At 56.9% G+C, this 24778-nt stretch overlaps 3 protein-coding genes across 14 annotated transcripts in view; 2 read left to right on the forward strand and 1 right to left on the reverse strand.

Moving 5' to 3' along the window:
* Positions 1-7456, forward strand: part of AP3D1 (adaptor related protein complex 3 subunit delta 1) — a 48750-nt gene extending 41294 nt beyond the window's left edge. For all 4 annotated transcript variants that reach the window (XM_064280146.1, XM_064280147.1, XM_064280148.1 and 1 more), the window contains 10 exons: positions 111-188; positions 771-881; positions 2059-2205; positions 2854-2901; positions 3302-3491; positions 3695-3783; positions 3898-3983; positions 4229-4350; positions 4627-4706; positions 6068-7456. In XM_064280146.1, the coding sequence (XP_064136216.1) occupies positions 111-188; positions 771-881; positions 2059-2205; positions 2854-2901; positions 3302-3491; positions 3695-3783; positions 3898-3983; positions 4229-4350; positions 4627-4706; positions 6068-6163 (1047 nt within the window). In that variant the 3' untranslated portion in view covers positions 6164-7456. The remainder of the gene's footprint in view (positions 1-110; positions 189-770; positions 882-2058; positions 2206-2853; positions 2902-3301; positions 3492-3694; positions 3784-3897; positions 3984-4228; positions 4351-4626; positions 4707-6067) is intronic.
* Positions 7447-11897, reverse strand: IZUMO4 (IZUMO family member 4). 7 transcript variants are annotated; one of them, XM_010601459.3, is made up of 10 exons: positions 11681-11897; positions 11492-11572; positions 11325-11396; positions 10894-10920; positions 10738-10813; positions 10605-10652; positions 10499-10513; positions 10227-10244; positions 9989-10003; positions 7447-9834 (listed from the first exon to the last, which is right to left on the reverse strand). In XM_010601459.3, exons 1-10 carry the CDS (start codon positions 11892-11894, stop codon positions 9744-9746), a joined length of 657 nt encoding a protein of 218 aa, XP_010599761.1. In that variant the 5' UTR covers positions 11895-11897; the 3' UTR covers positions 7447-9743. The 7 variants fall into 7 exon arrangements, 4 of the variants coding, with proteins under 4 accessions (XP_010599761.1, XP_023397042.1, XP_023397041.1 ...); XM_023541274.2 differs by having other exon boundaries at positions 7447-9850; positions 11681-11894; XM_023541273.2 differs by having other exon boundaries at positions 9769-9834; positions 10894-11072; positions 11681-11894.
* Positions 11898-12265: 368 nt separating this feature from the next.
* Positions 12266-24778, forward strand: part of MOB3A (MOB kinase activator 3A) — a 48168-nt gene continuing 35655 nt past the window's right edge. The window contains exon 1 of one of the 3 annotated variants that reach the window (XM_064280160.1): positions 12266-12547. The gene's annotated coding sequence lies outside the window, so the exon portion shown is untranslated. Of the gene's footprint in view, positions 12548-14882; positions 24604-24778 lie in introns of those variants that run through there. The other 2 variants (XM_064280161.1, XM_064280159.1) reach the window with 2 other exon arrangements.

The following is a 24778-nucleotide window of genomic DNA, read 5'->3' on the forward strand; positions in this document are numbered from 1 at the left end:
GGGAGATGAGGCCGGTTGGGCAGCCCATGCGGGCGCGGATCAGAGCACACTCAGAGGCCCTCGGGAGAGCACTGCTGGTCTAACCGTGAGCCCATCCTCCTTGGCTTCAGGGCGACGACCTGGACTTCTGGCTGTCCACCACACCACCGCCGCCACCAGCTGCTGCCCTAGGTCCCTCCCTGTCCCCGGTAAGAGCCTGGCGAGGGCTCGGGAGGCCAAGACGGCGTTCTTAGTGGACACATATTCTTTGCCGTCTGGGCTGTCCCCACTTGGGCCAGGTTTCCTCGGGGGTGTTCAGGGGTGGCTGGTACGTGTGAAACAGCCATGGGGGCAGTGAAGCGTGGCCCAGCGAGGGTGCCACTGGCTCCCCAGTGAGTGCAGCAGTGGAGGGTGCTTGCCTAGATTGGTCCCATCCTGAATGTCCCCTGCTGAGCCCTGTGCCCACGGTGATGCCAGTTAGAGCCCTGAGGACAGAGGCTCGGCCAAGGCTGCTGCACGTTCTGTCCTCACAAACGCTAGGAGGGGCTGGGGCCTGTTAGGAGCGCATGGCCCAGCTAGTGCCTCCGCATCTGGCCAACCCAGGCAGCAGTGCCTTGTCTCCTGAGTGGCAGCCAGGGCACGGGGGCTTGGGTGTGGCCCAGACTTCTGCCTCCGTTTTGCAGGCCTAGGGTGCCGTGGGAGCCCAGTGCCGGAGACTGAGGGTGCTGTGGAAGCCCCGCGCCGGGGGCTATCCTGGGAGAAATGTCATTGACCGTGTTTGCTCGCTGCAGGGTGAGCCCGGGGTGGACGCCATTGTCGCTGCCCCCAAAGAAGAGTGTGAGGAACCCAAGAGGGAGGAGCCAGAGAATGAAGAGAACGATGATGAACAAGAGCTGGAGAAGGTGAGGCCGTGGGCCAGGCATCCCTGTGTCCCTGTCAGAGCTGGTCCTCCCGAGAGCCGAGGGTCTGCAGGCAGGCCCAGGAGTGGGGTCAGGGTGGGGTGGACGGACGGGCCCCAGGGAGCAGAGCAGGCAGCCCACCGCCAGTGTGCTCTCAGAGAGGGCTGTTGAGGTGTGGATGGGCTGCGTCCACGTGGTGATGGCACGGGACCCCCCTGCCCAGGGCTGGGTCACCTCACGTCTTCAGGTTGGCGCTCTGACGGTGAGTGCTGGGCCACTGCCATGGGCCTCTCCTTTTGTAGAAACCTTACTGGGGTGTCATCACGTTTCGTAGTGCCCCCTTTTAAAACACAGTGGTTTTCAGTGTCTTCACAGGGTTGTATAACCGTCATGACTATCTAATTCCAGAACTTACCATCACCCAAAAAAGAAACCCCGTGCCCGCCATGAGCAGGCACTGCCCACCCCCCTCCCCTGTGAAAACACCGATCCATGTTCTGTCTGTATTTGTCTGTTCTGGACGTTATGTGTCAGTGAGATCATATGTTAACCTTTTGCGTCTGGCTTTTTTCACTGAGTGTAACGTATTCAAGGTCCATCTGTATCGTAGCAGGCTTTGAGCCATCATTTCTACGTAGGGCTAAGTGGTATTCGATTGTGTGGATGGACCACATTGTGTTTATCCATTACCTGTGGATGGATGCTTGGGTTGATCCTGCCTCTTGGCTACTGTGAATAGCGCTGGTGGGAACGTTGGGGGCACAGGTGTCTGTTTGCGTCTCTGTGTTCAAGTCTAGACCCAGGAGCCAAATTGTTGGGCCCTTGTTTGGTGAAAGTCTTGCCAGTTCACCCCCTGCATCTTTGCCCCAATCAGCAACGACTGTTCGTCTGAGCAGCTGGTGTCGAGCGAGGCTCTAGGCCCCTGGCTCAGCTGGGCTCTGCCCGATCTGTCCCCAGTGGCCCTGGGGGCTTGGGTCTTGCCTGCCTTTATTAGCCTGGTGTCTGTGCTTTTCCTGGGTGCAGGTGGCCCCTGTGGCCCAGGCCCAGCGACAGTGGGGAGACTAGTACCTGGTACAGCCGGGCTCTGAGGTGGTGCATGGGTTTGCCAGACACCAGCTGGCTGGAGAGGTGGCTGGCATGTGTCAGGTCAGGCCAACCCTCAGCTCTGTTGCTGTTCCAGAAGCCTTCCAAGCAGAAGAAGAAGAAGCACAAGAAGGAGAAGGAAGAGAAGTCCAAAGACAAGAAAAAGTCACGGAGGAAGAAGCCCCCCAGCGAGGCATTGGCGGAGCCCATGCAGAACGGCGCACTGGAGGAGGGACCTCTCCCGGTGAGGGGGCCACTCTCTACCTGACCTCCGTGTAGGCCAGCCCCCACCCACCCTCCCCCCAACACACACACTGGGGACAGATGGGGCCCTGGAGGAGGAGCCTCTCCCAGTGAGGGGGCGGGCTGTGCTCTACCCTCCCTCCGCGCAGGCCAGCTTGCCCCCCACCCTCCACAGATACACAGACACACACACAGATACACAGATACACACACACACACACACACACACACACACACTCTGGAGGGATGGGATGCTGGAGGAGGGGCCTCTCCTGGTGAAGGGGCCGCTCTCTACCCTCCCTCTGTGCAGGCCAGCTCCCCACACACAGACACACAAATACACACGGGGGACGCATGGGATACTGGAGGAGCCTCTACCTGTGAAAGGGCCACTCTCTACCCGCCCTCCATGCAGGCCCCACTTCCCACGCACACACACGGGGGACAGACGGGATGCTGGAGCCCAGCTCTGTGGGCTGGGTGGGTGGTGGGACCCGGCTGTGGGCATCCCTACAGGCCTGGACGTTCCAAGTGGCCCTGTGTCCCTGAGCAGTGCTGCCCAGTGCCTACCCACGACGGGCTTCTCACAGTCGAGGCAGCTCGGCACACGGGAGCACCCAGGCTGAGGCCTATTGTCCTTCCATTCCAGCCTGTGTCCAGCTACTGCCTTCTCGCGGAAAACTCCTACATTAAGATGGTGAGTGAGGCGTGTGGCTCTAAACGCAGGTCTGGGCACTGAGGTGCTCATGGGAGGGGCAGCTCGGAGATGTGTCAGGGTTCCTGAACGGCAGTGAGCCCCAGGGTGTGCATGAGTTCTAGGATGTTGCCCCAATCGAGCCTCACATCCAGTCTCAGGGAGCGGCTTGCTCCAGGACTCCAAGGTGGCAGCATGAACAGTGTTTAAGAAGGGAAGGACGGACAAGCAGGGAAGTGAGAGGAGCGGAATCTGAAGTGTGGGTTCCTTTGGTGAGGGCCAGGTGTTCTCCACACGCACAGACCATGTGTTACTTGCAGTCATCACAAATGCAAGGCTGACCTTGTTCCCATGGCGAGCCCACCCCCTGGTTCCTGCCCACTGACCCAGCCTCTCTCAGCAGACATACGATGTGCAGGGCAGCCTGCAGAAGGACAGCCAGGTCACTGTGTCCATCATCCTTGAGAACCTTAGCTCCAGCTTCCTCAAGAACATGGAACTCAACGTGTTAGACTCACTCAACACCAAGATGGCACGGCCCGAGGGCGCCTCTGTGCATGACGGAGTCCCCGTGCCCTTCCAGCTGCCCCCAGGTGTGCAGTGACAACGGCCGTGGCCCCCAAGGGGCAAGCTGACCTGTGTGCTTCCCCCTCCCCGCACCCATGCTGGCCCATGATCTGGTTGGACCATGACCTAAGCTTGTCTTCCCGGCTCGCCATCCGGGTTCTTGCTGTGCTTGGGTGCTCCTGGGTGGTGCTGTGGCGGCTGCTCAGCCTGCATCTCTCCCGCCTACCAGGAGTCTCCAACGAAGCGCAGTTCGTGTTTACAATCCAGAGCATTGTCATGGCTCAGAAGCTCAAGGGCACACTGTCCTTCATTGCCAAGGTGAGCCTCATGCGGGTGGCAGCCTAGTGATGACGGGGCAGGGTCGGGCAGCTCCTGGGGTGGCCCTGAGCTCTGCCCCTTGTCACTGGTGCCACTGCCTTGGCTTTGCTGCAGAACGAGGAGGGCTCTACCCACGAGAAACTCGACTTCAAGCTGCATTTCAGCTGTACCTCATACCTGATCACCACGCCCTGCTACAGGTGAGCCTGAGTGGGTGGGGCCTGTACCAGTGTCCACCCTGCGTACCCCTGGGGGAGAGGCACGGTGGGGATGACTTGGCTCCCAGTGACCTGGGGCTCCTGTTTGGTCACCTCTCAGACCTGAGAGTCTGAGAGGGCGCAGCAGCGTGTCCTTGGCATCTCGGGAGGCCCTAGGGGCCCAGGAGCACCCAGCCCTTTCTTGTCCAAACCCATACCTGTCGTCCCGCCCCATGTCCTCCGTACAGCGACGCCTTTGCCAAGCTGCTGGAATCTGGGGACCTGAGCGTGAGCTCTATCAGAGTCGACGGCATCACCATATCCTTCCAGAACCTTCTAGCGAAGATCTGTTTCCACCATCATTTTTCCGGTATGGGGTTTAGTTTGGCTGGGAGATCGCGTGGCCTCATCCCGCACCCACACGCACCAGCTCCCCACACAGCCTGTGGCCCTGCCATCCTCAGGCTCGTGCACTCTGGGCCTCTGTGGCCCCGGGGGGCTTGTTTCTTGGTGGTGGGCAGTGCCTGCCCTGTCCTCCCAATGCCGGGCTCTCAGAGCCACTCCGCTTGGGGCAGCGCCTGGGGGGGTTTACCCCCCAGAGCGGGGCTGCGTCCCGGCCTCACCCCGTCTGCCCTGTGCGTTGCAGTTGTGGAGCGGGTGGATTCGTGTGCCTCCATGTACAGCCGCTCCATCCAGGGCCACCACGTCTGCCTCCTGGTGAAAAAGGTGAGCCCCTGGGCCTCCTGTCAGGGGCCAGCACTCAGGCCCCTCGCTGGGTGTCCTTTTTGTATCTGTTGTGCGTCTCACACGATTCTGCGTTCTCTGTGTAGCGGTGCGCTGCTCTGCACCAGCTGTTCTCAGGATGCTCTCTGCCTCTGGTCTGCAGCAGTTTGATTATGGTGTGTCCGGCACAGATCTCTCTGACCTTGGAGTTTGTGAGCTGCTGGAGTCCCCGTGCTTACATCTTCCGCAGAATTGGGGCTGTCTCCGGCAATTATTACCTCAAGTGTTTTTTCAGTATTGCACTGTTTTTCCTCTTTCCGGGATTCCAGGGATGTGAATCTTAGACCTTTCCCCAAGCTGCCAAGGCGCCGTTCTTCCCCTCGCCTCAGTTCCGTCCTGTCTGTTGTTCAGTTGGGTACTTTCTGTGACCTGTTGTCCAGCTACGTATCGGCCTTACTAACGAGCCCGTCCTGTGAGAGTTTCATTTTGGTTATTGTGTTCTTCAGTTCTGAGTTTTCCTTTTGCTTGTCTTCTGTTTCTTTACCGAGACTTTCTGTTCGCTTCAAGAGTGTTCATGCTTGTTTGTTGGGATGTGTTATAACGGCTGCTGTAAGGCCCTTGTCAGGTAACTCTGGTCTCTGTCTCAGCTCGGGGTCATTGTCTGTTGACTGCCTTTTTCACGTGAGTTATTTTCTTGGTCTTTGTTTGCTGAGCGGTTTTGGATCGTATCCTAGATGTCTTGACTGTGTGAGGCTTTGGGCCTTGTTGAAATCCCGTGGAGGATGTCGATGGTTAAGTTCAGGCTGCATGTTTCAGCCTGCCTTCTTGGCCTGTGGCTCCAGCCTTTGCGTGTGTGTCCCCAGCAGTGGTTTGGTCGTTCAGCCATCAATGGCTTTGATTGCTCCTCAGGGTGAGGGCCTCGCGTGCCCAGCTCAGGGTGAACCCAGGGTCCCTAGACAACTTTATGGGGTTGCTTTCTCCAGGCTTTGGCAAGCCCTGCATCTGGGGCCCAGTGGCAGGAGGGCTGGAGGAGAGAAAATAGCAAACTCTTTACCAGCTCAGGTGTTCTTCAGATTCAGATTTCTGTCCCCAGTCCGCCTGCCACTGCTGGCTTTCCAGCACCTTCATGCTGGCTCCATGCATCCGGCCGGGTCTCATGGCTCTACTCGGGGGAGGCAGGCTGTGTGTACTTACTCCATCCTACCCAGAACCCCCTTTGTACAGTGATTGCCAAAGCACCAACGTGCAGGGAGGCAGGGAGGGAAGTATTTTGAAATACTTTTGAAGTACAGCTGATGTAGTCGAGAAGCCGTCTGTCTCTGTCACTCTTTCTAACGTCCGTGGCCTGTCCGTCCCCTAACCAGGGCGAGAACTCCGTGTCGGTGGACGGCAAGTGCAGCGACCAAACTCTGCTGAGCAACCTGCTGGACGAGATGAAGGTGACGCTGGCCCAATGCTGAGTGCTGCTGTGGCCACCACCACGGGGGCCTGTGTGGGGACCATCGACACACTCCACTTCAGCTGTGTCCACACGTGCTGTGTCTGGCCGTGCATTTAATTGAAGTCCTCTGCTGCCTCTGTGTGGCGTGCCCGGGTTGTACTTTGCGTTGGTTTGTTTTATTCCCTTTGTGACTATTTTTACTCTCTTTGGCAAGAAGCCCTGATCCAGCCAGCAGTCCCTGGCCTGGCGTGGTATCCCTTCTATTCTAGGCCTACTCAGAGGGGATTGCCGTCCCGGGCACCAGGGGGAGGGAGGGTAGGTGGTCCCTGCCCCCCCCCCCGTCCCCCCACCCCGAGAGCTCAGCAGGACAGGATAGGGCTGTCACACCCCCCACCCCCCACCTGTCTTCTCTCACCTCTTTGGGGTGAGCTCTTGCCGGCAGCTTTCGTAAAATCATCCTAGTCCTAAGAGCCCCGAGACGTCCTGACTGGTGGCGTCTGCGGCAGGAAGGCTAGGCTGGGCTGGTCACCACAGCAGGCGTTGCTGCTCTGTCCCTCTCGGCCGCAGATCAGGCTCTGTCCCCAGAATGCTGCACTGGGAGGACAGTTCTGTGGCTGTTATCCCTTGTCTGCATCCTTGGTGCCTGCCTGCCATGAGATGCTGGGCCCCAGAGTCTTCAGCTGAGGCCCTGCTGCCGTGGAGAAGGGCATGGATGCTGAGGTGGGTGGGGGGCTGCCTCCTGGAGGCGGATACAAGCCTGTGTGGTGGCGGAACATTGCGGTCAGACTCACTGACCGACAGGGATTGGGCCTTTGTTTTTTGTTTTTTCTGTTCAGTGTGTCTTATTCGCTTTGTTGTGGGGGCCCCCTCCACCTCGTCACTGTCCATACCGCAGGGTGTGTCTGTAACTGTACCTGCAGCTGTCGGGAGGGGCCCCGGGGTGGAGGAGGCCAGTGAGGGCGAGGGACACACCTCCCGCCAGCACACTGCCTCCTGGGCAGGAGGTGCCTTGGGCTGGATGCTGGGGCCTTCCGTGCCAGCCGGCTCATGTGAGACAGAGCTTCCCTCGGAGATGATGGTCCTTGATGACGTTTTAACATGTCTTTGATGAAAACTGTCACTTTAGCATGTAGAGTAATCTATTACAGAATCCCGTGCAGTGATTCTAGAATTTTGAAATTGTATGATGTGTTATATAAGAATTTATTTGCTATCGACATTCCCGTATACAGAAGAGAGACATATCACGCTGCTGTCATGATTTTGTGTCAAGATGATCCAATAAAATCGCAAAACAGACGTTTACACCTGAGGACTCCTGCCTGAGTGGGCATGTCCACTGTGTATCCATGGCTGGGGCTCGCACTGTCCCCACTGGCCACCCATTGTCCTTGGGGACAGCTGCTCCTGGGGTCAGGATTGCTGGAGTCTAAACGGCTGTGAGCGGCCATTCCTTCTGCGGCCTGTCTCCCCTGAGTGTACCTCCTCGTGCCTGCGGGGGTGGTTGTGACGGCCACACTGCACCTGGGCTCCTGGGGCTCAGCAGGTAAAGGCAGCCCCACCGTGGACTCTGAGTGTGGGCACGGGGCAGGGACAGATGCCAGGGAGGGCAGCCAGGGGAGCCGTGCCCTGGCAGCTTTTGCGTTGGCCACCTCAGCCTTACCGATAAGAGGTCATGCCAGGTCAGCAGGGGGGACACGTCAGTCCGAGGGAGTCTGTGTCATAAAGTGCAGATGGGCCAGTGAGTGTCCCAGTGGGAGGGTGAGGTATGCCGACTCCAGTCAGACCCCTGGTTCAGGGGTGTTGTGATGGGTAGGGAATCGTGGAGGGCACTGGGCACCCCACGAGCTCGTGCTCCCTCCAGCCGTCCCTTGGAAATTACCTTGAAACCCATCTCCGGTGATTCCGCATGGAAAAATGGGAATATCTGATGCAAGGATGCCAGACCACCAGCCAGCTTCCTCCACAGGGATTCAGTCAGACCGCGGAGGCCTGTCGCTCACCACGTGGCTCCCACCCCCCGATGTAGCATGTTCACAGGTGCGCCCACCACGCTGTCCCCCACGTTGCAGGCAGCTCCGACACCCCACCTGGAACGTGACTCAGGGGTTTCCCTACCTCTTTTAAAACGTGTTGTTTTCGTTACCAAAATTGAAACTTTCCTTCAAGAACCAAAAACCCAGCCAATCCACAAATCGAGTGGATTCTGACTCTTGGAGACCCTGTGTGTGCAGAGTACAGCTGTGCTCCGTAGGGTTTTCGTGGCTGTCGTTTTTACAAAAGCAAATTGTCAGGCCTTTTTTTCACAGCACTGCTGGGTAGATTTGAACCACCAACCCTTAGGTTAGTGGAGTGCAAACCATTTGTGCCGCCCAGGGACTCTTCCTGTAAGAATGGCGGTCACCAAACACCGTCTGCAGACGCATAGCGTCTGGAACACGGGCATTGGAGCTCTTGGCGTCCCATCGGTGAGACCTTTCCCAGGGGACTTCCTGCGAGGGCCTCACCAGGGACTGGAGTAGTCCTGGTCCCCGTGAATGTAGGAGAAGGCAAGTGAGCAAACAGGCACTCAGGCCCAGGTGACCGCAGATGTGGAGGTGAGGCTGGACAGCGGTGAGCTCAGGAGGCCGCTGTGACTCGCGGCCATGCGTATGCACACAGACGGCCCCCTCGGTGGATGCAGCCCTGGGTCTGTTACCTGTCCTTTGAATCAAGAGTGCCGCTGTGATCTGCGGCCATGCATACGTGCACAGACGGCCCCCTCGGTGGACACAACCCCAAGTTTGTTCTTCGTCCCCTGAATCTGCTCTAAAACCCTTAGCCCTGCCTCGTGCCGTTACCTGCCCCTTTTCGGGACCTGGGCCACAAGCATTGTCAGAAGGAAAGAATGCAGGAGACGTTGGCCCCTGTGCTTGTTTGGTGTGGCTTCAAGTGACCCACACACCAGAACAGGAAAAACCCTGCTGGCCCTGGTTCTGACAAAACGCAGCCTCAGTAATCCTGAGAACCCTGCGCTGTGCATGGAAGGGGCCTTCTGTTGGGGAGCCCCTGGCAGAGGACATGCTTGGTGAGTGGGGGCAGAGACTGGAGTGATGCAGCCTTGAGCCAGGAACGCCTGGGGCCACCAGAAGTTGGAAGGGGTAAGGAAGGACCCTCCCCTTGAGCCCCTGAGGGAGCGCAGCCCTGCCGGTGCCGTGATTTTGGACTTCTGGCCTCCAGGGCTGTGAGTTTGAAGTCACCCAGCTTGTGGTACTTTGTCACAGCCAGCCCCAGGACACTCAGACTGGTTTTGACAATCGGCCGTTGGGTCCATCAGCCACCCCAGCTGGGGCGGGGCCGTCCCTGTGCCTGGGGACCAACCCTCAGTGCCAACGACAACTTCTCAAGGAGAAATGTCAGGGCAGTTTAATCACCCAGCTAAGTCCTGGGAACCTGCAGTGCTATCTATGTACAAAAGCCATCTCCCTGCCCTCCTCCCGCCGGCAGGCTCGGGCTGTATGGGGGACCCCAAGGCAGCAGCACGCCTGCTCCCAGAGGGTCAGCCGGGCCAGCCCTGCTGAATCCTGGCCCCCATGGAGCGGGGGTGCTCAGGCAGTCGGTCAGTGCTGGGTCAGGCACTCAGAGGCGTTCTCCAGCGTCAGGTTGGCCAGGTGTGGCGGCTCCAGACACGTGAAGCTTGGCGAGACCAGGCTGTGGGGACACCAGACTGTCAGCCCTTACGCTTCTCCCTCTGTCCTCAAGAATTTTAGACTGGGTCACAACTCAAACACCCACGTGGCTGGGGGTGCAAAAGGGCCCAGCGGGGCTTGTGACAAACCATTGGGTTTTGAGTCATGTCACTCACAAGGCCGGGGTGGTTCTGTGCAGCCCAGTGGGGAAGAGGAGGAGCTCGAAGTTGGTTCATGGAGCGGTCACGTGGGGTGTGGTTGTACAGGTGACATCCAGGCATGTCCACGTGCAGAGAACGCCCTCCCAGCTCTGTACCCCCAGGCCCCGGAGGACTCCTGCCACCCTGCCCCTCCCTCCCTTGACCCCTCCCCAGGGAAGGCCAGGGCTTTGGCGAGGATGGCCTGCAGCCTTACCTTGTGTTCGTGTCTTGTCTGAAAGGTATGAGGGCCCAGTTAGACCCTGAGCTCAAGGCTGTGTCCCTGGCCCATGGGGCACACAGCTGTCGCGGGGAGCCATGGGCATGGGGCGGGGAGACCCTGAGCGGGGGGAACGGGGGCAAGGTCTGTCCCCTTGGTGCTACTCCGTGGGAATGTGGGCCAGGCATACTCACCCTGCGTGGAGGCATGCCCATGCACACCCCCACTGCCTCTGATAGGATGTCCCGTTTGAGGAATGGGGGACTTACTTGTGCCACCTACTTCTACAACGACAGTTGGGACCAGGTCAGGGCCATGTGGGCTGGCTTGGCATCCCCTCCCTGAGCCCAGTGGCCACCCCAGGACCCCACTCACATGTACCCAAGGAGGCCCTGCACGGCCCGCTCCCACTGTGCCGACGACCTGCAGGGAGGGGGTGTGGGGTGAACACGGAGGCTCCCTCCACATCCCCAGGAGGAGCACCCGATCTTGGGCCCTCAAGCCCTACTCGCAGTTGTAGCCGAAGCAAACAACGTGGGAGTCAGTGCAGTTGTTGCAGGAGATGGTCTCATACTGGAAGATACCTGCAACACAGGCAGTCAGCTCCCCTCGGACCCGGGACGGGCCACCCCCACCACGTGGTCTGCACAGGGGTACCACTTACCACAGTGTCGCTGACAGTCGATGCGGCCTGTGGGAGGACAAGTGGGCAGTGGGTTCCCACCGGCCCCTCTGCTGGCCCAGGCTGCCCACCACCCGGGGCAGGAGCACCTGGATCAGGTGTGGGTGTTGGTCCCCCACAGTGAACAGGTCCCGGTGCCCCTGGCATGGGCTTCAGCAGTCCTCCAGGGACCGGGGAGGGAGAGAGGAGGTGGTAGCATTGTTCAAACATTGTGCTGGCAACTATGCAATGAGAAGGGGAACCAGCCAGCTGTCCGGGCTGTGGCTCAGTGTCCTGCACCCAGCCCTGTTCTTGGTTCACGGGCCATGAAAGAACTCAGCCCTGGGGGACTCTGCAGCATGCCTGCACCCCCCAGGGCCCTGGGCAGCACACACCCCCATGCCCTGGGTACCCGCCTTGCCCCTTCTGCTCACTTTCGATGATGGCGTTCTGGATGAGGTGCACCTGTTCCCTGAAGATGGCTCGCAGTTCATTGGGGAAGTACCCTGATGGGTGAGGCAGTGAAGGGAGGTGGGCCTTAGGCTGTGTGTGGGGGGACGGGGGGGCCGTGGGCTGGGCCCTGCCTCAGTTTCCCCCTTACCCGGGAAATACATCTTCCCCTGGTACAGCTGATCCAGCCTCTGATACACGGCATTGGCCACCTGGTCCAGCTTCTCCTCGGCTGGGGGCGGGAGGAGGAGGCGGTGGGCGGGTGGTCTGGGGGCTGGGGTTTCGGGGTCGGAGATGGGCGCGTCCGGGTCGGGTCCCGCACGGGCCGGTCCGCACTCACTGATCTCCGCGGGGATGGCCAGGTGCAGCTCATTCATCGTGTCCTGGCTCCAGTCGGTGAGCAGCGCGCCCGACACGGGGATGTCGCCCACCCACCAGGACTTGAGGTTCACGTGGTGGCGGTAGAAGGAGAACTTGTCCGAGAAGTTGCCGTGGCAGTGCAGGCAGCCCCGGGCCAGCGCCGCGGTCATGCCCAGGCACAGCAGCAGGGCCATGGCCCGCCCGCCGGCCAACCAACGGCGCCTCCCGCGCCACGCCCCTCCGCCCCGCACCAACCAACGACGCCCGCCGGGCCGGGCCGCGCCCCGCACCCGCCCACCGTCCGGCGAGGGTCGCGGCCGGGCCACGCCCCCAGGCCAACGGACGGCTCCGCCTCCGCCTCCGCCCGGCAACTGACGGCGGCGGCCCTGCGGCCAGGCCCCGCCCACAGCGCCGCGCACACGCAGGCTCCCCGCCACGGGCGCCCCCTGCCGTAGGCCCCGCCCCACGGGTCTGTCACCGGGACACCGAGGCCAGCCAATGGTGTCCGGCTCCGGCCCGCGGTTGCTAGGCAACGGAGAGAGCTGAGTCCGGCCGACCCCGGGGACGGGTCCAGACGTCAGGGTTGCTCGCCGGGGTCTTTGTCCCCCGCACGCCTTCGCCAGGACAAGGTCCCCTTTCACCTCTGCGGGGACCGAACCTTAGGAGAGCCTGGCGGGGTCCGCGACCCCCACTTCCTGGAGAAGCCTGGCCCGTTAGGGGAAGTAGATCCGGCGCTCGCGGGTGGGGCCGAGGCGGGGCTTGTGATCCGTCGTGTCCATCCGCGGGGCGTGTCACAGCGCGAGGCGCGAGCGAGACGGGCGGCGGCGGCGTGCGGAGAGGCGCCCAGGTGAGTCCTGGCGGCGGGTCCACAGGGTCGGCGGCGGGCAGAGCCGGTCACGACGGGAGGGAGCTCCTTCAGAGGGGCGACCGGGCGGCGCGGAGATCCGTCAGAGGGGCGACCGGGCGGCGGGGAGATCCGTCAGAGGGGCGACCTCGGGCGGCGGGGAGAGCCGTCAGAGGGGCGACCTCGGGCGGCGGGGAGATCCGTCAGAGGGGCGACCTCGGGCGGCGGGGAGATCCGTCAGAGGGGCGAACTCGGGCGGCGGGGAGATCCGTCAGAGGGGCGAACTCGGGCGGCGGGGAGAGCCGTCAGAGGGGCGAACTGGGGCGGCGGGGAGATCGGTCAGAGGGGCGAACTGGGGCGGCGGGGAGATCCGTCAGAGGGGCGAACTGGGGCGGCGGGGAGATCCGTCAGAGGGGCGAACTGGGGCGGCGGGGAGATCCGTCAGAGGGGCGAACTCGGGCGGCGGGGAGATCCGTCAGAGGGGCGACCGGGCGGCGGGGAGATCCGTCAGAGGGGCGAACTGGGGCGGCGGGGAGATCCGTCAGAGGGGCGAACTGGGGCGGCGGGGAGATCCGTCAGAGGGGCGACCGGGCGGCGGGGAGAGCCGTCAGAGGGGCGACCGGGCGGCGGGGAGATCCGTCAGAGGGGCGAACTGGGGCGGCGGGGAGATCCGTCAGAGGGGCGAACTGGGGCGGCGGGGAGATCCGTCAGAGGGGCGAACTCGGGCGGCGGGGAGATCCGTCAGAGGGGCGAACTGGGGCGGCGGGGAGATCGGTCAGAGGGGCGAACTGGGGCGGCGGGGAGATCCGTCAGAGGGGCGAACTGGGGCGGCGGGGAGATCGGTCAGAGGGGCGAACTGGGGCGGCGGGGAGATCCGTCAGAGGGGCGAACTGGGGCGGCGGGGAGATCCGTCAGAGGGGCGAACTGGGGCGGCGGGGAGATCCGTCAGAGGGGCGAACTCGGGCGGCGGGGAGATCCGTCAGAGGGGCGACCGGGCGGCGGGGAGAGCCGTCAGAGGGGCGACCGGGCGGCGGGGAGATCCGTCAGAGGGGCGACCGGGCGGCGGGGAGATCCGTCAGAGGGGCGAACTGGGGCGGCGGGGAGATCCGTCAGAGGGGCGAACTGGGGCGGCGGGGAGATCCGTCAGAGGGGCGACCGGGCGGCGGGGAGATCGGTCAGAGGGGCGACCTCGGGCGGCGGGGAGATCGGTCAGAGGGGCGAACTGGGGCGGCGGGGAGATCCGTCAGAGGGGCGAACTTGGGCGGCGGGGAGATCGGTCAGAGGGGCGAACTGGGGCGGCGGGGAGATCGGTCAGAGGGGCGAACTGGGGCGGCGGGGAGATCCGTCAGAGGGGCGAACTGGGGCGGCGGGGAGATCCGTCAGAGGGGCGACCGGGCGGCGGGGAGAGCCGTCAGAGGGGCGACCTCGGGCGGCGGGGAGATCCGTCAGAGGGGCGACCGGGCGGCGGGGAGAGCCGTCAGAGGGGCGACCGGGCGGCGGGGAGATCCGTCAGAGGGGCGAACTGGGGCGGCGGGGAGATCCGTCAGAGGGGCGACCGGGCGGCGGGGAGATCGGTCAGAGGGGCGACCTCGGGCGGCGGGGAGATCGGTCAGAGGGGCGAACTGGGGCGGCGGGGAGATCCGTCAGAGGGGCGAACTCGGGCGGCGGGGAGATCCGTCAGAGGGGCGACCGGGCGGCGGGGAGAGCCGTCAGAGGGGCGACCGGGCGGCGGGGAGAGCCGTCAGAGGGGCGACCTCGGGCGGCGGGGAGATCCGTCAGAGGGGCGACCGGGCGGCGGGGAGAGCCGTCAGAGGGGCGACCGGGCGGCGGGGAGAGCCGTCAGAGGGGCGACCGGGCGGCGGGGAGAGCCGTCAGAGGGGCGACCGGGCGGCGGGGAGAGCCGTCAGAGGGGCGAACTGGGGCGGCGGGGAGATCCGTCAGAGGGGCGAACTGGGGCGGCGGGGAGATCCGTCAGAGGGGCGACCGGGCGGCGGGGAGAGCCGTCAGAGGGGCGACCGGGCGGCGGGGAGAGCCGTCAGAGGGGCGACCGGGCGGCGGGGAGAGCCGTCAGAGGGGCGACCGGGCGGCGGGGAGAGCCGTCAGAGGGGCGAACTGGGGCGGCGGGGAGATCCGTCAGAGGGGCGAACTGGGGCGGCGGGGAGATCCGTCAGAGGGGCGACCTCGGGCGGCGGGGAGATCCGTCAGAGGGGCGAACTGGGGCGGCGGGGAGATCCGTGGCAGGTGCTCCATCCGGTTTGTCGGCACAGGTGTTGCTTTGGGCCCAGCCGCGACCCTGAGCCTCCTGAATTGGCTAAAAGTCTGCAGGAGCCAGGGTCTGTGGGCTTCCTCGTTCCCGGGGCCTCGCAGTGGTTCTGGGGCCGCAGGAAGAGGGGCTGGATAGGAGAATGGTCGGTGACAATGGTCACTGCTGGTGGGCGGTGTAAACACTCCTGGGTGCCGCAAGTGGTTTTAAACGGCCACATGTTTAAAAACGCTCTTAAGAAAGTTGGAGAGGGGATTGCAAAATACAGAAAGGTTCTAGCACCCGGAGAAAACCACTGTGAACCTCGGGGTGAGATTCTAGCATGCTGTTGTTTCTGCAGCGCCTTTATTATTATCATACTACAGTTTTAGAGAGATTTAAGTGATGAAATAAACAGCACATATTCTAGGTGAAAGGTTGGATAAATTCTGAGTATTTTGCGGTGTGCATTCTGGTTTCTCCCTTGCTCCTTGTACACGTAGCGGAGCCGGCCTCAGGCCCTGGCCAGCGTCTCCTTGTTTCATCCTCTGCTGTTGGGTACCATAAAGTTGTCATTCTTGTTGGGTGCCACTGAGTCAGTTTTCAACTCATAGTGACCCCGTGTAACGGTAGGGATTTTCTAGGCTGTAATCATTACAGGGGATCCCTGGTCAAGCAGTGGTTAAGAGCTCGGCTGCTAACCAAAAGGTCAGCAGTTCAAATCCACCAGCAGCTCCTTGGAAACTCTATGGGGCAGGGCAGTTCTACAGCCCACTGGGGGGGTTCGAACTGTTGACCTTTCAGTTAACAGCCAAGCCCGTTATGCCACCAGGGCTCCTTAACATAAAGTAGAGGTTTATATTAGCCCATTTTAAAGATCGGACAGCTGGGACCCAGACCGCCGGAAGTCATACCCCTGGCAAACATCAGAACAGGATGTGGGACTCCAGAGCCCTGCAGACCCCCAAGCATCCCCCATCTCCCCATCCTAGCCCATGTCTTAAGGACTGGGGGTTTTCTCTCACGAATGGTATTTTTCCTGTGTGTCTGTGGTAACCTGGGCTTGGGCCTGTGACGTAAAACTCACTTTCTCCTTCTCTGTTCTCTTGGACTCACTTCCTTTTCAGTGCCACATGTTTGTTTGTTTTAGAAGTCAAGAGATTTTGAGAGGAATTAGATATAAAAAAAAAAAAAAATTTTTTTTTATTTTATATTTGTGAAAGACAAAGGGAAGTGGTAGGGGTAAGGAGGAGCCCCTGGCTGAGGCCCAGCTCTCTGCGCAGCTGGAAGCCAAGGTTTTAACCCAGACTAAGGTGTTGTGGCGTAGTGGTTAAGTGCTATCGCTGCTAACCAAAGGGTCGTCAGTTTGAATCCACCAGGCGCTCCTTGAAAACCCTATGGGGCGGTTCTACTCTGTCCTGTAGAGTCACTATGAGTCAGAATCGACTCCGTGGCAATGGGTTTGGTTTGGTTTTTAAGGTGTTTTTAGTCACCTCATATGCATGCAAAAGCTGGACAGTGAATGGGGAAGGCCAAAGAAGAATTGATGCCTTTGAATTACGGTATTGGCGAAGAAGGTTGAATATACCACGGACTGCCAAAAGAACAACAAAAAAAGTCTGTCTTGGAAAAAGTACAGCCAGAATGCTCCTTGGAAGTAGGGATGGTTTATCAAGGATATGGAGTCCCCGGGTGGTGCAGGCAGTTACCATGCTCAGCTGCTAACCAAAAGGTTGGAGTTTGAGTCCACCCAGAGGCACGCGGGAGGAGGGCCTGGAAATCTACTTCCTAAAAATCAGCCATGAAAACCCTGTAGAGCACAGCTCTACTCTGACACGCAGGGGGGCGCCGTGAGCCAGAATCCACTGGGTGGCAGTGAGTTTTCCTTTGTTTTAGTCTTATCGGGGTACTGTTCCTAGAACTCATTGGACAAGGTGGGCTGGCTTCACCATGTGACAAAGAAAGAGAAAGTCCCTTATGTCTCTGCCTGCCCTGGCTCCCTGTTTCTTCCTCTCTCTCCTGGAAGCGCCCTGTGCTTCTTCACCTCCAGACTTGGCCGAGTGCCTTTCCAGGGGAGGCAGCCGCCTCAGATGACACCTGTCCCATTGCAGCCTCTCTTGCTTCCTATCTCCCTCAGGTGGGTTTCTCTCTTTTACCCTCTGTGACTGCGCTGTCTAGTACAGCCCCACTGCCCACATGTGGCAAGGCACTGCAACTGTTGTTATAATTGTTGGTGGCTGTCAAGTTGGCTTCAACTCATGGGGACCCCAGACACAACAGAACAAAGTGTTGCCCAGTCCTGCACTATCTTCACAATAGTTGGTCTGCTCAAGTCCATGGTTGTGGCCACTGTGTATTTTGAGTGCCTTCCACCCTAGGGGGCTCACTTTCCAGCACAGTATCAGACGATGTCCTGTTGTGACCCATAGAGTTTTTATTGGCTGATTTTTGGAAGTGGATCACCAGTCCTTTCTTCCTAGTCTTAGTCTGGAAGCTCTTCTGAAACCTGTCTACCATGGATGACCCTGCTGGTATTTGAAATACCGGTGGCATAGCTTCCAGGATCACAGCAACACACAAGCCACCCCAGTATGAGTGACAGATTTGTGGTGGAGCTTCTGTTAAGGGTGACGAAAAACTCTGGACACAGGTAGTGGTGATGGTTGTAACACGTGGTAGAGGTAATTAGTGTCCCTGAATTGTACACGTAGAAGTGGTTAAAATGGCATATATTTTGCTGTATGTATTTCACAACAATAAATTTTTTAGAAAAAGGGGGGAAAAATTCCCCACACAGCTGACATAGAGAGTGGGTTTTCACTCTGGGAAGTTTCAGACATTCCCCAGGTGATGTTCCCTTCCTGTTTCCCTGGAGTTCAGAGGGTCCAGTGACTTCACTGGAAAAGGCGAGTCTGACTCAAGGAGGTGGGTTCTGGGAAGGAAGCCTTCACCCAGCGCCTGTGGAGGACCTGGTCCCATTCTGAAAGCCCAAGGAAGACTCAGGACAGACAGAGTGCAGCCTCCAGCGTATCCGTGAGGCTGGGACCACACACTCTCAGGGAGGCAGGTCCGACTTTCGAAGGACGGTCCCCCGTGAGCCCTCTGGTTGTGGCCTGTTTCCTTTTCCCTCATGATTACATCAAAATTGTTGTTTTCTCCTTTATAACCGGAGAGTAAACACACCTTCACTGTAAAGATTTACAGAGGATGGGACTATGGAACCTGGAAAGGCAGCTCACCATTAATTTCACCGCCAGAGAAAACAAGGGTTCATCTTTTTTTTTCGTGTATGTACCAATTTATTATTGTTACTGAATAATAATAAATTTGTACATCTCTGTTAAGTGCTCAAAAATTTGTTGCCGTCAAGTCAGTTCTGACTCGTAGCGATCCTTCAGAACAGAGCAGAACTGCCCCATAGGGATTCCAAGGAGCAGCTGGTGGATTCCAACTGCAGACCTCCTGGTTAGCAGCCAAACTCTTAACCACTGTGCCACCAGGGCTCCAGTTTAGTGTTCAGCTGCTCACCAAAAGGTTGGCAGTTCAAACCCACCCAACAGCTCTACAGGACAAAGGCCTGAAATTGGCTCACGTGAAAGTCACAGTCTAGAAAACCCTATGGGGCAGTTCTACTGTCATGTGAGGTTGCTGTGAGTTGGAATTGACTCCATGGTACCCAATAACACTGTTATTATTTCACAAAAAAGGTCTTAATAGCCATGTTGCAGTTGTTAGCAGCCATGATTTGGCCCTTGACTCATGCGGACCCTATGTGGAATGAAACAAAATGCCGCCCAGCCCTGTACCATCCCTACGATTGGTTGTGAATTGAACCATTGTGTTGCTTAGGATATTCACTGGCTAATATTTGGAAGTTGATTGCCAGGCCTTTCTTCCTCCTAATAGTGTTACTGGGTTCTTTTTTCTTTTGTTGTTGTTGTTAGGTGCCATCAAGTCAGTTCTGACTCATAGCGACCCCACGCACAACAGAACAAAACACTGCCTGGTCTAGAGCCATCCTTACAATCGTTGTTATGTTTGAGCTCATTGTTGCAGCCACCGTGTCAATCTACCTTGTTGAGAGTCTTCCTCTTTTCCGCTGACCCTGTACTCTGCTAAACATGATGTCCTTCTCCAGGGACTGATGCTTGCTGACAACATGTCCAAAGTATGTAAGATGCAGTCTCGCCATCCTTGCTTCCAAGGAGCATTCTGGTTGTACTTCTTCCAAGACAGATTTGTTTGTTCTTCTGGTAGTCCATGGTATAGTCAATATTCTTCGCCAACACCACAATTCAAAGGTGTCGATTCTTCTTCGGTCTTCCTTATTCACTGTCCAGCTTTCACATGCGTATGATGCAATTGAAAATGTCTGTCAGTTTGTCGTACTGAGGGGGCTTGCGTGTTGCTGTGATGCTGGAAGCTATGCCACGGGTATTCAGATACCAGCAGGGCCACCCATGGAGGACAGGTTTCAGCTGAGCTTCCAGACTAAGACAGAATAGGAAGAAGGACCCGGCAGTCTACTTCTGAAAAGAGTTAACCAGTGAAAACCTTAGGAATAGCAGCAGAACATTTTTTCTTTTACTGTGGTAAAATATATATAGCATAAAAATTGTCATTTCAACTGTTTTTAAGTGTACACTTCAGCAGCATTAATTAACCATCACAGTGTTGTACAGTCATCGCCACTATCCATTTCCAAAGCTTTTTCCTCACCCCAAGCAGAAACTCAGTGCCCCTTAAGCAATGACACCCCTCCCCCCCAGTCCTCTTCCCCCACCCCGACATCCACTGACCCGCTTTCTGTCTCTGTGCATTTGCCTGTTCTGGCCACGCCACGTAAACGGAATCACACAGTATTTGTCTTTTTCTCCCCGCCTTCGCTCGCTGAACATCATGTTTTCGAGGTTCATCCACATTGTGCACGGATCAGTGCATTTTCCCTCTTAAGCCATGCTGCTTTGTAACTTGGTCACATTCCGTTTCTTGGATGTCTTTCCGTGTCGGGCCCGTGCCTTGACTTTAAGGGTGTGTGGATGTGCCCTCCCTGATTTCCCGAGGACTGAGAAGTCTCCTTTGAGGGGTTTTCTTTTAAGTTTCTTGCCACGCGAGCTTGGGAGTGACTTTATCAGAAGGAGTAACCTGTCCCCTGCTGACAGTGAACCTGCAACAGGGCCACCGTTGGGGTGTTTTTATACAGTCACCCTTTAGGAGCCCTGTGGTGCGGTGGTTAAGTGCTTGGCTGCTAACCAAAAGGCTGGTGGCTCAGACCCAGCCCGTGGCTCCACAGGAGGAAGTCCTGGCGATCTGCTTCTGTAAAGATTAAAGTCTAGGAAGCCCTATGGGGCAGCTCTGCTCGTCTCAGAGTCGATGGCACCCAGCAGCAGCAGCAACAATGATCTCACTCCCTCTTCCATTTTGTCCCTGTCTTAGTTGTCTAAGTGGTGCCACAACACAAACACCACAAGGGGGAGGCTTCAAACAACAGGACTTTCTTCTCTCACAGCCTAGGAGGCGAAAAGTCCAAATTCAGGGTGTCTGCTCCAGGGAAAGGCTTTCTCTCTCTGTCGGCTCTGGAGGAAGGTCCTTGTCATCAGTCTTCCTCTGATTTTCTCGGCACAGAAGCTGCGGGAGCAGAGTGCATCCTTCGGATACGGCACTGCCTTCTTGTGGCCTGAGGTTCCCCTGTCTCTCTGCTTGCTTCTCTATTTTGTATCTCAAAAAAAACTGACTTACAATTGGCATAATAAACTCTATTATGAAAACATTCTGCATCCCACTTTGAAGTGTGGCGTCTGGGGTCTTAAATGCTAACAAGCGGCCATCTAAGATGCATCAATTGGTCTCAACCCATCTGGATCAAACGGGAATGAAGAACACCAAGGTCACATGATAACTATGAGCCCGAGACAGAAAGGGCCACATGAACTAGAGACTTACATCATCCTGAGACCAGAAGAACTAGATGGTGCCCGGCCACAACCGATGACTGCCCTGACAGGGAGCACAACAGAGAACCCCTGAGGGAGCAGGAGGTCAGTGGGATGCAGACCCCAAATTCTCATAAAAAGACCAGACTTAATGGTCTGACTGAGATTAGAGGAATCCCGGCGGTCATGGCCCCTAGACCTTCTGTTGGCCCAGGACAGGAACCATTTCTGAAGACAACTCATCAGACATGAAAGGGACAGGACAGTGGGTTGGAGAGAGATGCTGATGAAGAGTGAGCTACTTGTATCAGGTGGACACTTGAGATTGTATTGGCATCTCCTGTCTGGAGGGGAGATGGGAGGGTAGAGGGGATTAGAAACTGGCAAAACGGTCACAAAAGGAGAGACTGGAGGAAGGGAGCGGGCTGACTCATTAGGGGGAGAGCGAATGGGAGTGTGTAGTAAGGTGTATATAAGCTTACATGTGACAGACTGTCTTGATTTGTAAACTTTCACTTAAAGCACAATAAAAATTATTTTTAAAAAAATGGACTTAAAACACACCAAATCTCATAGACCTGCCTCATTAACGTAACTGTTTCTAATGCTGCCTTGTTAATATCATAGAGGCAGGGTTTACAGCACACATGAAAATCACATCAGATGAGAAAATGTTGGGCAATCACATAGTAATCAATGGGAATCATGGCCTATTTTGACACATGTCTTTGGGGGACACAATTCATTGGGGGATACAATTCAATCCATGCCAAGTTCCCCATAGGCTTTTTCCTCTAGGGTTTTCTTTTTAATGTTTTGTTGTTGTTTTACTTTACCTGTATTTTTACACAAATAGTGCACACCTGGAGCCCTGGTAGCACAGTGGTTAAGAGCTCAGCTGCTAACCAAAAGGTCAGCCATTCAAATCCACCAGGCGCTCCTTGGAATCCCTATGGGGCAGTTCTACTCTGTCCTGTAGGGTCGCTACGAGTCGGAATTGACTCATTGGCAATGGGTTTGGGTTTCTTGGTTTGCAAGCGCCTTCTGTGTTTGTTTGCCAGCTGCTCCCCCCACCCAGGTATTTTCATTAGTGCCGCTGTGCCAATTTTTTTTACATGTTGCTGCACAGACGAAATTATTATAGTGCTCTTATGAAAATACCTTGCAGGAAGGGGAGGGAGTGGTTGGTAAACGAACATAGAACACGCACGTTATTTGTGTAAAATATGTGATTTTTTATTGTCTTGACTTTGGTAGAGCTTATATTTTGTTTTTACTTTAAAAACGTATCTTAAAATATACACGTGTTTTTATCATCGCTACGTTAACAGTGCACGTTTCATTCACTGTTGGTCAAGGGGAGGAGGAACTATAATTTACTTCCTCTTTCAGGGTCTCTGCCTTCAGCACTGCTGACATGGGGGCTGGGTATTCTCTGGGATGGGCCTGAACTGTGCATTGTAGGGTGTTGAGCGGCATCGTTGGTCTCCGTCTACTCCGTGCCCGTAGCACCCTATCCCAGTCATGACACCCACAAATGTCTCAGACTTTGCCAGTGTTCCCCGGTTGGGAGGAGGCAGGATCAGCCCTTGTTTACATACACTGTTATTTAATCTTATCTCTAACCCCTCAGGAGGGGTTTGCTCCCCGCTCACAGATGAGGGCACTGACCAGGGAGACAGTAGTTTGCCCAAAGACACAGGGCCAGGCGGTACTGGGAGCCAAGCACTGTGCTGGGGGGTCAGGATGGGTAATGGGATTTTATGGCATCTGCCTGCAGCCTCCTGTGACCCCTCCACTCTTGTCCTTCTCTTGTAGTGGAGAAGGATCCTGTCCCTGCCCTGAGGCCAGCAGTGACCCTCAGAGTAACCACACCACTCCCTGAAGGGATATTGACAGCTCCTTCAGCTCCTTCTTCCTTCCAGAACTTTTTAAAACTATCTCTTGTTTATTTTCTTCCTACTAAAAAGTGGAAAACATGTTGTCGTTAGGTGTTGTCGAGTCGATTCCAACTCAAAGTGACCCCGTGTGACAGAGGAGAACTGCCCCAGTGACCCCGTGTGACAGAGAACTGCCCCAGTGACCCCGTGTGACAGGAGAACTGCCCCAGTGACCCCGTGTGACAGAGGAGAACTGCCCCCATAGGGCTCTCTAGGCTGTTATCTTTACAGAAGCAGATCACCAGGTTTTTCTCCCGCGGAGCTGCTAGGTGGGTTCCAACCGCCAACCTTTGGTTAGCAGCCGATTGCTTAACCACTGCGCCACCAGGGCCTTTAAGTGAAGTGAGTCAGTCACAAAAGGACAGAGTTTGTTTGATCACACTTACATGAAATGTCCAGAATAGACAAATCCATGGATGCAGACAGAGGAGGGTCTGGGGAGGGGGAAGTAGGGAGTCACTGCTAACGGGCATGAGGGATCTAGTTGGGGTGATGAGAATGTTCTAGAATTGCTTGCTTATACTTTTACATCTCTGTGACTATACTAAAAGGCATGGAATGGTATGCTTTAAGTGGGTGGTGATTATGGTTTGTGCATATCTCAGTTTTTTAAAAATGATCACCAGGAGGGCTAGAAAAACATATAGAACGCCTAAACCGCACCCCACACGGAGTTGCCTCAACAGACCCTACTTCCTGTCTAGCTGCCTTCATCCAGTAGAAGTTAGAGAGCTTAGCTCAGAGAACCAAGATCCGAGCACAAAAGGCAAAGCAAGCCAGGGAGCCCCAGGTGTGGCCGGGAGAGCCTAGCTGTCTCCATGGGTGTCCTGTGAGTGGCGGTGGCTTTCTAGTACAGAAGGCAGTTCAGCAGTTAAAAACTGGCCCTTAGGCTGCCACTATGCAGCGTTCTCATCTGGGTCACAACAGATGGGTCCCAATAGAAAGGGGAAAAAATGTGGAACAGAACTTCAGATTTTCAGAGAGTCCAGACTTACTGGAGTGAGGGAACCCCCGAGACTATTGCCCTGAGATGCTCTTTAGCCTTGAGCCGAAACTATCCCCTGAAAGCACCTTTTAACTAAATAGCAGTCTAGCTCAAAAATAAAGAAATTCGCCCTTGAGGACTGCACTCTTGTAAAACTTACCCACATGAGACCAAATGGACCACAGCTGCCCTAAAGCACAGCTGAGAAGCTTAGGGGCAGCGAGATTAAGTTGCTGGGAGTGAAACAACTAGAGCGGAAACAATGTTGACACTGAGCAACGTCAGCAGTGTCACTGAACATCATGCCCAGAAGTTGTTGAATGCGCGCCTGTTTTGCTGTGTACAGTTTCACTAAAAATACAATGAAAAAAAATTTTTTTTTTTAAAGACCAAACTGTGGTCCAGAGACATTCTGATTCCATACAGCCTTTCTTTAAAAGAAAAAGCAAAAACAAAATAAGAAACACTCAGATGAGAAAGACTTGGGCGCGGCCTTTTTTCGTGGGACTGACTCTGGGCTGTGCGTGTCCTCCAGGCTGGGACCCAGGGTCGGCCTGGGGTCTAGAATCGCTGGGTCCGGCGTCTGAGGTGCGGAGCGGCAGGGCTACGTGAGGTGCCCCAGTGATGGTGAAGAGCTGCAGGTTGTGAAGGGCCCCGGAAGGAAGTGGGCGATTGTGGCCCAGCCTTTCTGGGCCTGGCCAGGGAGGGGTCACGCCAGTTGGTTGCTTATTTCTGGGGAAAAAAAAAAGGGTGTGTGTGTGTTGCAGGCAGGGGCATTTTGTCATCTTACCTTTTGTCATTCTAGAAGTTTCCAAGTGCCACTGACATCTTGTCCGTGGGAAGAGCAGGGGAGTCAAGGGCTAGCGTTGAATTCTGAAAAGCTTGTCCAAACGTTTTCCCCCCATTGCAGCCCCTGGAAGTATTCTAAGAAGAGCAGAGAGAACGGAACCCCAGAAACGGTAACTGGGGTTTGGGGGGGCAGGGTGGGGGAGGCCACCTCCCCAGGAGTCCACCCCAGCCCCCCTCCAGCCTTCTCAGCCGGGGAAGCTGCGTTCATTTCCAGTAGAAAATTGTTTACTTTTGATGGATGTGGCAGGAAGTTTTCCAGAAAACAATGACTTCCACTTAAAAAAA

Source organism: Loxodonta africana, chromosome 3 (assembly GCF_030014295.1).
Source record: "Loxodonta africana isolate mLoxAfr1 chromosome 3, mLoxAfr1.hap2, whole genome shotgun sequence".
Classification (NCBI taxonomy): domain Eukaryota; kingdom Metazoa; phylum Chordata; class Mammalia; order Proboscidea; family Elephantidae; genus Loxodonta; species Loxodonta africana.